Here is a 13,186-nt window from a genome sequence, read left to right as displayed (position 1 = left end):
TGTTTGAAAAAAATGTAATTTGCAAAAGCTAATTATGAATGCTATTTCAGTAATTGCAAATATCTCTTTTAATACATAGTGTGCCTCAAGCCGAGACAAAAGGATGAGTACTGGTTCAGTATCCAGCAATCACTCAGCTGCTCTGGAGCACACAGACCTGGGATGGAAGGAAGGTCACATTTTGAAAGGCCTGAAACGTCTTCAAATGTCCAACTCCAAGGGGACTTCCTCCCTTCCATCTGTACCACACTGCAAAGACTGTATGACCTCAAACGAGGGTATATACTCACTTGGTGTCAAGTTTGCCCAGCGAGGGACTACAGCCAAACAAGTAGCCCCTACAAGTAAACCTTTCAAGGCAGAAACAAGGATTTCCATTGTAGACTCTGATGATGCGGATGACGAATTGCCTAAAGTACCAAACAGCGAATCCAGTGACCTGCCAGCAAAAGAACTTCTAAGCTTGGACAAGTTGGAGGTCACTCAGGAATTTGAAGTAGATCCTGTGAAACTTTCAGGGAACTCTGGTCTGTTTCCTTCACCTGTCACAGACAACTTCTTATTTCTGGAGGGCCCCACAGTTAAACCTGGTGTGAGCCCAACTGATAGCCTTACACATCTGGAGGAAATGAAGATAGATTCACTAGAAAAACATAAAGGCGTAAAGTTGAGTGACAGAAACAATAACCAGGAAAGATCCACTGACCGTAAATCCAGGCTTGATTATGTCAAAGGACAACAGGGAAGAGCGTCCTCCAAACAAGTGGAAGTGGGAACAGGTGATGTTGGCTCATCAGTTCAACATACTGTACCAAGAGCTCTGTGCTGCATGAATGAAGCCAGGCAGCGCAGCTCCTCAATGGAAGTTCCTCATCGCAGAGACCCAATAAGTCAAGCCGGTGGTGACCACCAGGACTATTCCGCCTCAGAATCTCCTCAGAGGAAACCAAAACCTCAACTCTGTGACTCAGCAAGAAAGGCTTTTATTTTGCGGAGCAAGAGTGCAGATGGAGGACCAGAGCAACAAAAGCACACACATTCTCCTCTACATCAAAAGCTTATCAAGGGTCAAAGGCCCAAAGGACAGCCCAGCCCTAACCCTACAGGGAGCAGTGCCCCCAGCAAAAGGACAAATTTAAATAAAGCCCATGGTTCAACCAAGAGCACATTATCTAAAACTGAGAAAGATGAGGATAATTCAGCATCATCAAGTTCCAAGTCTCTTGAGAAGATGCAAAAGTGCTCACCTCTTGTTTCTCCCGTGAAACATTCAAAGATATTTAAGTCTACAGGGGTCAGTGATGGCTTAAAGAGTCCCACAAAATCACAAATAGCCAGACTTCAGTCAAGCAATGACTCTTCAGAAGATGGTATCTATGACAACTTACCATGCTCTCCACGAAAACAACGACGTCAGGACCATGACTGTGACTCAGAACTCAGATCCCTATCCCCGCCGCGACCCCCAGGTCGAACTACTTCTCTTCTTCTCAGACCTAGTAGTGACAGCTTTCCCAAAGATCAAACATCTCCAGGGCAGGCTCAAAGTTCAATGACTGGCCCAACCAAGTTGCATATGCATCAGGTTTCTTCAGTCGTACAACCTCAACAATCCAGTGCAATACTAGATGGTCAACATGCTGCCCCACAAATGGGTGCTGAAGGTAAAATGTACCACACCCATTCAGCTATGATACCTCCTGTTGTAGTTCAAGAATCACAATCAGCTTCAGAATCTGTCCGGTTATCTACAGACAGAGCTACCATCAGCTATATTGAAAATGGCGTTCCCTCTGTATTGCCAAATCAGAGCGTCTTGCAAAGATCCCAACAGAGTGTCAGTGAGCCAAAACTCTCGGAAGTCTTACCACCAGCATATTCTAATGCATACTACCATCCACAGACTTCCTCTTCAAGAGCCGTAAAAAGGACTCTTCCTGTAAATGCCAAATCTCATGAGGCAATCGCTGGACAAGAAGCAAATACCTTCCTCATTTTCGGAAGGCAAAACAAGGACGATACGAACCCTTCTGGAAAAAGCATCCAGACCTTTCAGACTTTCACGTGTGACCCCCAGACAATACATGAATCCAGCACTCATGATAACACCCGCAGAAAGATTGAGACCCGTTGCAACTCGCTAGATTCTGAGCCTTCTGTCCAACCTGTTGTGTCAGACAGCAGTGTAATGCTAGACTGGGGATTTGACGAGGAAGGCTGGCTGTTCAAACGGTCTGTATCTGTTTCTACTAGACCTCCTCTTAAACCAGTACTGGGCATGAATGGGGCCAAAGCTCGTAGTCAGAGCTTTGGTGCACGCTATATGGACAGACCAAGCTTCAACAGATCTGGAAAGGTCCGCACACAGATCAAAACACACTCAGGGAGCTCCCTGAACTCTCTTGGTGATGTCCTCCCAGGAAGTATGAGCTGCTCCAGTAGCTACCACTGTCCAATGAATCGATCCCTCTTAAACAACTTTTTGATTGAAGAGGGACTAGCAGTTCCTTTACATCTGGGGTCCTCCAGTGAAAGACTCCAAAGTCTCAAACTCCAGCGTGAGCAGGCTAGGCGACTTCAGATAGAGCAACAGTTTTCGAGCGCCTTTGGGGAGCCAGTTTCTGAAGAACCGGAGAGACAAAGCACCATAACTACAATTGAAGAGAAAGTGATGCTCGGCATAGAGGAGAACTTGCACAAGTCTCAGGAACAAGAGCGAACCAGTGAGGTGAAGCAAAAATCTGGATCAAGCTTAGCAAGTTGGTTCGGCTTTCGTAAGAGTAAGCTTCCTGCTCCCAGCAAAAAGGTTGATCCACCGAAAGGAAAAGACGACAAGAGGGAGCAAAAGATCTCATCGCTTCTGGGCGGAAAGCAGACAAAGTCTGACAAGAAGAGAGACAGAAGAAAAAGTGATGGAAAAGACTGGTAAGAAAGCTGGTAAATCAGTGATAAAGGTCATGTTTTTCAGGTTTCCCACATGTCACAAAATCATAAAAAGGGAAATTATCTTAGATTTCCAATAAATCTGCTGTAGGTGACATGCATTTTTCCACCTCAGTTGATAAGCATTTTTTGTTAACAAGCAGTGATCAGTGATAGAGAATGTGAGGCTTCATGTCGACAGCCATATACCTGCTTTGGTGTTTGTGATTGCACAGACTAGTCCACAGAGACTTTGCCCTTTAGGCAGACTTCAAAGAAATATAACAGGAATGACTCTCTTTCAGGCTGAAATATTTTTGCTCCTATAGTAGTTTAATAAGATATGGCTAAGATGATGTTTTAGCATCCATCTACAAAAAGTCTTCTTAAAAATATCTCTCAGTATTGCTTTTTCTCCCTTAATTTGTGTTACCCTCACACTTTATTATTAATAACTGGAGTACAATTATTCTGATATTCTAACGTTACCAAAATACCAGACTCTCTATGTCTGCACATTCTAAATACAATTTTAACTCATGTGCTGGAGTAAAATACACACACACAAAATTAAGGAGGAGTGTGCAGCTCTCCGTACAGACTCACCATCTGAATGCTGAATGAATTGTTATCACTACGATGGCCCTGAGGGGTCAAACACTCTCCAGCTTAACAAAAGCAAAAACACCAGCAAACAGAACACTGTAGTTTTCCTTGCTGGTGTTTTGTTAAGTTGCAGTGTGTATATAACAGATGTTTCATTTCAGCTGTCCACAGTAAAGATCTGACACTCAATAAAACAATGAGCTGCCACACATGTGCAGCAGGGAGTTGATGACCAACCTTGCTGAAAAGATATTAATCAATTCAAGCTTTGCAAATTAAGGACACCAAATCGAAACGAATGAAGTCGCTTTCCAATCATAAACAACAAGCTGCCACAATTTTCATTAAAACTGCCTGAGCTGGATGTTAGAAATATGTCTGTTGTTGTTGTTGAGGTTTACATCAATAAGGATGCTGGATAAAGTGAATCAAAATAGGTGCATTTTGCTTTATTTTGTATAGTAGTACATTAGTTTAGTATTAAACGAATTATACGAAAAACCATTCTCACATTTTTTCACTTAAATTCAACCATATACACAAAAGCATTCATTTTGATCTTTAAATTGGTGCAGAGACCCCGTTTTGACTCTTCTCTGCTTAATAAACTAATTACTGTACTTTTGAGATCTTCACTGCCTCTCACAGTTTCATATATACAATTGATTCATAGCTTTCCTGATTCAGATGACACGGGTCATTTTTTATCAAATGGTCAGACACATTTATGAGCCTCCTTAGCCCTGAGACCTGTTCATACAGAGGCTCACAGCCAGGTTTCAATAGATAGCGGGGTCATTTATCAGCCGACTCACCCCGGGCATCGAGAGTCAATATCACAGGATTTCAGTGTGTGGTGGCGTGTTGACAGACTGTTTTCTTTCAGCTCTGTGGGGAGAAGAGAGTCTCATGATGCAGTGCGGGCATGCATCTCAATGCCCTGCCCGGGTATGTCCCTGAGTGAGATACAAGGACATGCTGACATCATCGGGGACCCGAAGGTAAATTAATCCTTAACTAATCCAAGCAGGCAGTGATTTTATTAGCATGAGATGCATCACAGCAGCAAGAACTGTACCTTTAATATCCGGTAAAAAATGAAGAAATGGATGAGAGATGAATTCTGAAATACTGATACAACATTCAGCTGTTGCTTCAGTTGCCGCTGAGGCACTAAACAGAAAACAGAAAAGATTCACAGCCACCAAAACACTTCCTGCCTCTGGAAGCACACTCACATACTGATGCTGGGTCAGGATCCCTTCAGATCACAATTCTATACAGGAACATTTGCTTTGAGCAACCAGTGTTGATGAGAACCCAGAGACAAAACTTCAGGTTTTATGTCATGGGGTGAGAAGATGTTGTTCAACATCATTTTGTTGGAATCCTTCTTTGCGTTATAAAAAAGTGTAAAAACCAACAAAAGTCAGCACGAGGAGGGTGGAGGTATAGTGGTAGCATTAGTCTGATTAAGGAGCAAGTCATTTTCTGTGAGGACTTGGAGACTGTAATAGCTTTGGTTAAATACAAGATCTTAACTCAAACACTGCTTCTAAATGTTTATTTTACTAACAATAGCTATTTGAGTAGGATTTTGAAAATACACCCCTTTACAACATGTGCAGTAAGGTTTTCCAACCATTTTGTTTCTTTTTTAGTGCGACTGCAGTGACAATGACAGCAGAGCGCATTTGGCTGCAGTCTCAAGGCATCTGAGGAAATCTATAGGTCAGCCCTGCAGAATAAAAAAATATATATATAATAGGAGTGCCCAGTCAGTTAAAATACGACATCAGTGTGCGCTGACCAAAAGCCAGATTTTGTTCAGTACTTGATTCTCAGCTGTTTTAATAAATGAGCTAGACTTCAGGTCAAATCCACAAACCATTCCTCCAAACTTTCTGGGAAGGACCCAAATGCAGGATGGTCCATCAAAAAACGAAACCTAAACACATAAAGAAGAAACATGAAGGAGAAACCGACAGGGAAACACTTTAGGAACTGAAACTTATACTAATAAAAAATAAATAAATAAATATTTGGTCTGACCACCGTTATTCTTCGTCACAGTCTGAACTCTCTCAGGCAGATTTTTTGTCATTTCATTAAGTAGTCTTCAGGAATAGTTCTCCAGGCTTCTTGAATGACATTTAAAGCTCTTCTTTGGATGCTTGCCTGAAGTTAAATTCATCACTCTGTCAGTTCCTTTCAGTTCAGTTTCAAATACTGTCCATCTGCTTTTTAAAAAAAAAAAAAAAATCTGCCACTTCTTCCTTTGTCCTCAACTTGTCCAGTTCTTAATTTTTTTAAGAACACACTGCACAACATGTTCAGACATGCCAGGGTGATAGCTCTTTGGGAATCACCCTACTGGCGCAAAAATACTTTTTTTTTTTTAGTCTGTCAATCTGTGTTATGGCCTTTTTCATAGATCGAACTAAACGCATTAAAATAAATGATGTGGGATTTCTATGGGCTGTGGGCTGTTAGAATGATTTATAGGTCAGTGTTTAACAAACAAACGCGCATTATTATGAAAATTGTCAGGGACAAAGATTCAGCTGAAAATGAGTGAAAAAGCAGCCAATGTCTTAAACAATGCTTGAATTAAGTTTCTTACTTTTATTTTGGATCAACTGACTGTTTTTAGGGAGCTTTCAGATAACGAGTCCAGGCTATAAGTAGCAGATGCATGGATTAGCTTTTCAGCTTCACTCTGAGACAGGACGCTTCTGATTTTGACAGCACTATGCAGATAAAAGAAAGCAACCCATTTGTTAAATGCACAAGCTGAAGGATGCATCCTGATCAAAAATGACACCAAGGTTACTCATCATGCTGCTGCAGACCAAAGTAATGCCATCCAGAGTCAGAGACCATGTTCTATTAGAAGGAGAAGATTGCATGCCTTTAGTTTCACTCATTGAGTTGGTTCGTCTAACATGGTGTGATCTCAGTGATTTCAGTGGAAATGTATGCAGTGTTTTCTAAAAGAAACATGCAATGAAAAACTGCTTAATGTACAAATGTACAAAGTTTTAATATCTTTGTTTTTATTTTTCTTCAAAAATACAAAGATGCAGATGATGAACAGAAGATCTGACAGTGAAAATGGATCCACGGTGAAGAGCCCGAACCAGGATGCAGTAATAGGTCAGACTTTTCTCTCCTCTGTTCTGTCACAGTCTCCTTAAATAGTTTTAGATGCCTCTGACTCGGTACCAGTAGCAATGTTAATGTGTCTTTCAAACAATGATAGCATTAAGGTTTCATCTGTGCTTACCGTTTTACAGTTTGCAGACAGAAGTGAAGACCAAATTTGACACACATGTGTAAGTCATGAACATGATAAATATGCCATGAGCAGTCAAGCAAACATGCAAAATGCTAAATTTTGTCAGTTTGTGCTTTTGCCGCCACCATATCTCTGTTCATGTTTTTTTTTTTTAAATCGGAGCAAATCATTCCACCGTGGCTTTACACCATGCAGACTTTGCTCTTTAACGGTAGGCTTGACCACTCATCTTCACGGACTCATGCACTAAAAATCTGCATGCCCAGGCTCATCAAATCAGGATAAACGTATTCACTCGAGCTTCCTCATGGCCAGTTTTACTGTGAGTGGTGGATCCATGATGAATCTGCTTCAGCTGTTTTGATTCTGTGGACCAAACTGCTGCTGCAACCAAAGACAGCTCACTGCCCTGCAGAGGTGTGAAGCCATATGACGACACACACTTTTGCTTTCATTCTCACACTGCCCAAAAAAGTCTCCAGATAAAAGGAGAAGCTTCAAAACCAGCTCTTTATGAAAAAAAGATTAGTTTGAACCTTTTATTTTAGTCTTCACATTTAGTTTTTTTTCTACATCTCAAAACCACAAAGATTGGAGATTTTCCCCACCTATCTCCATATCTATCCTTTAATTTAACACCTGCCTGTTAGAGATTATTAATGAGACTTACACCTTGCAGCTTTACAGGTATTGTGCACATGCATGTCTGCTTAGTGTAACTCTGTAAGTATTTAAATTGAACTGAATTCAGTGGTCATTACTGGGATGACTGGATAAAATATTGCCAAAATAATGCAACATTAGCATAATAATACACACCATTAAGATCATATAGAATTTGTTAGGAAGTAAAAGAACACGATTGTAAGAAGCCTGTTCATTTGAGTCAGTGAGTGAGTTAAATACAGTTTGATTACATATGAAGTAAAAACACACACTGTAAAAAAATATTGTAATATAAAAGTATTTTACTGTGTATTTTACAGTTTTGTACTGTTCTTCTAGAATAACATTAAATTTACATAAATAGACTGATTTCACATTTCAAATGTAAATTAACGTAAAATCACTGTAAATGTAATAAAACATAATTTTCTTGTTTTTTAAATGTCTCTGTCTGTACATATGCATATTTAGATTGTTAAAATACATTCACAAATGCATCATAATTTCACAAATATTTGTCCGTTACTTGAAAGATTGAACTGTTAAATTCAAATGTAATGCTATGGAAAAATATATAAAATGATTCGTATAAACTTTTTTTACATCAAATAATAATAATTGTTATTGTTATGTAGGGCGATCGTGGCTCAAGAGTTGGCAGTTCGACTTGTAATCAGAAGGTTGCCGGTTCGAGCCCCGGCTCGGACACTCTCGGTCGTTGTTTCCTTGGGCAAGACACTTCACCTACCACCTACTGGTGATCGCCAAAGTGGAATTGTAAAGCGCTTTGAGGGTCTCATAAAGCGCTATATGAATGCAATTCATTATTATTTAAACCAACTGTTAGCTGTACGTTTAAGTGTTATTATTCATATTGCCGCATTCATTGACCTTGTTTATAGGTAATTTCATTGTTTAATTACATTAAATTGTTCCTAATTTAATGTTTAAAAGCACTTGAAAAAGGCAAAATCCCATGTAAAATTAGGGCAACAAACTGTATTGTCATTACTGAAAATAACCATATTTTCATGGGAAAGTTATTTTCTGGTATTATTTTGGTGCCCCAGCTGCCGGAATATTACTGTTTTTTTAGGATTTTTTTTTTTACATTGTGCATTTGTGAGCAGCATAGACGGCAAGTTTGAGCTGAAAACTAATTATTAAGGTTATTATTGTCCCGATGGACTTTTTTTCCCCTCTGAAATACACCTCTGCACTGTTTAATGTTCCAGCACACACACACACACACACACTCGCCCCACCCTTTAGTCCAACAATCTCCCTCCAACTGATAGCTGAAAGTTGGTATGCTTGCCATAATAAGATGGGGTGCAGATGTAATTTTCTCATGCAGAGGGCTGCATGGGACTGAAATTTCAATCTTAGTTTAATAATGTTCAAATTTGGGCACACGTGTGGGAAAACGCTCCCTGTAGTGGATGTTTCAGTCTTTGATTCAAACTGGAATATCTCAGCAGCTGCTGGATGGGACGGCAGTGGATTTCATGCATCTGTATATAGTGTACAGATGGATCCTGGTGACTTGGTCAGTCTATACCTTTAGGAGCATACTCAGGCAAACTCTGGTAACTGGCATGTGAGAAAACAAGAAAGATCTGCAGTACATCCATTTTCCAGTTCACCTAACATGCATGCCTTTGGACAGTGAGAGGAACTGGTAGTATCTGAAGGAAACTCATGTAGGCACAAGAAAAACATGCAAATTCCACATACAGAAGATCCCAACAGATCTGGATGTTTCGGTGTAGGCCTAGACGTTTAGTTTGCTTCTTGAACTGCAATTACATTTTTATAATCTGTTATTTTTTTACGAAGCGAGGCCACAGCTGCAAACATGGGTTCATATGGGCAAATCAAACTAATCTCTCTCGCCCCTTTTTCCTGTTATCTGGTTAAAAATGTAAAAATTCTGCATTTTGACCAGTTTGGTCCTTAAAGTTCTGGACTGACTGTCCCACTGGATCTGTTTTAATTACCCTTTTGAAAACAAATGCACAGACACATTAGGTTGGGGTGGGTTTTTTACCTGTGTGATTTAATACCAGAGAATCAAGAACACACCAAAAACACTCATGTTCTGTGCTAGGCTTGGATTGCTGCTCAGTAATAATTCTGTGTAGATGAAATCTCTCACAAAGCAAGTTTAAAAAACATTTAAGCCTGATGCTTACTAACGAGGTGAAACTAAAGGTGGCGATTTATTTAAAAGCAGGCGAGTGGGAAAGAGATAACAGACGAGGAGTAAAACTTTATTTGGCTCTTTCTGCTTTGTGGTCACTCACTAAATTGGAAATAGCGGCTTATTAAACTTTCCACATCACTCCAGTGGAGGACCGGTGACAGACCGTACTGAAATTTCATTGGCCAGAGTGACACCATCGGCGAGGCGCTGCAAATATCAAGCATGTTTGATACGGACGAACGCTTGCCCTCGGGGGTTAATCACCTCATTAAAATTTCAGCGCTGCACCAGCTAAGCACGATCAGCCAAACTACTACTGAGTGAATTAAGTTTGCCTTCAGCTGTGAGCTAAATTATACCACCCAGACTCCAAAATGCTGGGCCTGATGCAGACTCGACAGAGCAGCTTTCAACTTGATGCATTAAAGCGAAGAGGCACAAAACAAAAATACCACAATTAAATTCTCATTTTCAGTCTCATACTTTACTGAGAAACTTTCTGGCTGTGCATTGAAGCCACTAGAGTTTATCTTAGCCACTCCTCATCAAACTGAAGTCTTATTTTAATATCCAGCTGAGATAAAAACATGTTTTTATTACCCCCTTGTCATGGTCCAACTCATGAGCCATGAAAAGTAATGGCAGAGACACAGTTTAATGCAAATTTGTTAACTAAAAAGAGGCAAAAACTACAATTTTATTAGGTGTGTTAGTCGTCAGGAGTGCTTGAATGTTAACTGTAGGGTGGAGTTTTGTATAAAACCTCAAATAAAAGGTGCACGGTGAATGGAGAGGATATATTGTGACAGCCAGCTCATAAATGTGCTACAGAGACCAGCCAGGTGCTCCCAGCTGCACTGATTACCAGGAGCCTGCAAGGCAAAACAAAGGGACAAACAAGGGAATGCATAATGCAGGACAGGCTGCTGCAGCTGGGCCATCACACGCCTGTAAAATTACATGTCTTAAAAGTTTTAAAGTTGTTTGCATGATGGAAATGGACTGGTATTTATTTGGCAGGGTGCGCTCGCGAAGCGTGCAGCTTCATAGTCACATCCACCTTCAAATCACCAAGCTCAAGTATTCATAACGGGCAACATCACGGTGGCTACGTCCTTCTTTTATATAGTCCATGTGCTTATCACCAACCAAAGTGCTCATATAACCAAACTAGTGAAACGTGCCACTGACCCGATATGGATAGTCATATGTACAGCTAATATCTGGACAGCATGCGGCGAAACTTTGAATTGTTCGATCCACTATGATATGATTCCTAGTTTGGTTGTTGTCAGGATCTCTGCGGCAGGAGTGGGGCATCCATCATCTTTGCCATAGATTTGCAGCATTCATGGAGTGCCGTATCTGCTCCTTACATAATATCTCCCTATATAACTTACTAAACTATATCATAACGAGTGTGCTGCTCGTTCTGCAGGTAATTATTATTGCCTAATAACAATAGCACCAATAATAATCTCATTTTATAAACCAAAGATGCAAGGCTGGTCATGTAAAAAGGTGCAGGTTTATCAGCCAAGAGACCCTGTTTCATGCCCTGTTTGACTCTCTATTAGCCCTTTTAGTACTGACTTGGGTCAGCTCGGCACAACTCCATTAAGTCCATTAGGTTTTCGATTAGGTCATAGTACCTGGCACAAAGATCCAAGAAAATCCAAAAATGTGATGTCAACAGACTGCATGCCACAAATTGGCTAACCAGTGGCGTCACCTGATGAGTCATAAGACTTTCTCCTTCACGAAAATCAAAACCGCCCTTTTTGACACTCGGCAACGAGGAAAATAGCTGTACAGAGTCTCGTGAAAAGTCACACACCGAGAGGCAGGTATAACATCACCTTGGCATCCACAACATTTGTGTCGCATACAAATGATGTCATGGGATGTTTGGCTACGTTGTTATAACGAACGCGGAAGTGAGCTCGTGTTTGAGGCCACTTGCATTCCCACTCAACAATTAGAGAAAAGTTTAGAAAAAAAGGGTTTTTCTATTAAAAGTAGTCTTTATATTTGTGATTTCAGAGTATTGGGAGGCTGGGCATACAGAAGTGAGTGATGGCAAAGGAAAAGGCTTTGTATGTAAGGCTGGATGCTAAGGAAGGTGTTGATTGGCTAGGCAGAGAGATCAAGCTGGAAAGAATGTGCAGCAGATTAGGGCAGCGGTCCCCAACCTTTTTTGCGCCACGGACCGGTTTATGCCCGGCAATATTTTCACGGACCGGCCTTTAAGGTGTCGCGGATAAATACAACAAAATAAAACTAGTACCGGTACCGAAAAAAAGAAAATTTATTCATAACACACGTGAAAAGACCAAGGAAAACCAAGTTAACGATAAAAACGATAACAAAATAACGCTGAAAACTGATAAAAACCCTGAAAACTATACATTTCACACCTGAGCCTCAACTCTCGCGGCCCGGTACCAAACGACTCACGGACCGGTACCGGTCCGAGGCCCGGGGGTTGGGGACCGCTGGGTTAGGGTACAAACTCCTTTAACCTCTTAAACCCCAAGCCTAACTGATCTCCTGCCTTTTGCCCGCGTATCAGGGGGCGTTGGGGCTTAAGAGGTTAACCAGCTGCGTTTGTCTTTAAGCACCATCCAAAGGACAAGATTACACATGAGTACATCAGAGGGACGACTCAGGCTAAGATGGTTTGGACACGAAGTTAGAGATGCAAGCCTGAGATGGTTTGCAGAGAAGGAATAGCGGATGTACTGGAAAAAGGATGCTACATATGAAGCTGCCAGGCAGGAGGAAAAGGGGAAGCCTGTAGAGGAGATTCATGGATGTAGTGAAGCAGGACATGCAGACTGTTGGTGTGATAGAGGAAGATGCTGGGACAGGATGAGATGGAGGCAGATGATCCGCTGTAGCAACTCTAAAAGGAGCAAGACGACTGGATTTCCCCTTTCTGGTCTGTGTTTGAATAATTTTTCTGTGATGAGTTTCTCTTTTACATTCAAGTCAAACTTGTCAGATTTTATTTTTGTTTTCAAGTTGATTTTCACTAACAAGATGCCCTTTACTGAGAGGTGTAAATTGCTGCCCAGCCCTTTGACCTATTAAGATGTGAACATCAATACCTTAAATCAGGGATGTCAAACTCATATTACATCGTGGGCCACATAAAGCCCACATTGACCTTAAGTCAAACCAGAGAACCAGAGAAAATGCCCCTTCTGTCAGTGTGGAGAAATTTAACTATGCATTCAATCCCAATAAACATAAGAAAAAGAACTGCAATTTCAACAGTATTGAACAGTCTCAGTTTTTCAATGTGATAACGAAATGCTGCTGATAAAAACAATGAAGTGAAAGTAATCTGCAATCTATTTAAAAACATACGTTTTTGTTAATTCACAGTAAAACTAAAACAAATAAAATAACATTTTTGTTTTTATTTTGATCCTATGGTAAAAAAAAAAAAAAGAAACAAAAGAAGCAGTTTCTATAAACAATAG

At 40.6% G+C, this 13,186-nt stretch overlaps 1 protein-coding gene across 5 annotated transcripts in view; it reads left to right on the top strand.

The window, feature by feature from the left end:
* Nucleotides 1-13,186, top strand: part of LOC146370307 (nck-associated protein 5-like) — a 103,665-nt gene that overhangs the window by 73,495 nt on the left and 16,984 nt on the right. For 3 of the 5 annotated variants that reach the window (XM_084908670.1, XM_084908669.1, XM_084908668.1), the window contains exons 9-11: nt 80-2,925; nt 4,415-4,529; nt 6,609-6,684. In XM_084908670.1, coding sequence (XP_084764796.1) covers nt 80-2,925; nt 4,415-4,529; nt 6,609-6,684 — 3,037 coding nt within the window. Of the gene's footprint in view, nt 1-79; nt 2,926-4,414; nt 4,530-6,608; nt 6,685-6,824; nt 6,864-13,186 lie in introns of all 5 variants that reach the window. The other 2 variants (XM_084908671.1, XM_084908672.1) reach the window with 1 other exon arrangement.

This window comes from Perissodus microlepis, chromosome 16, assembly GCF_051167445.1.
Source record: "Perissodus microlepis isolate ML-2025 ecotype Zambia chromosome 16, ASM5116744v1, whole genome shotgun sequence".
Classification (NCBI taxonomy): domain Eukaryota; kingdom Metazoa; phylum Chordata; class Actinopteri; order Cichliformes; family Cichlidae; genus Perissodus; species Perissodus microlepis.
This window is presented reverse-complemented; position numbering and strand designations above follow the sequence as displayed.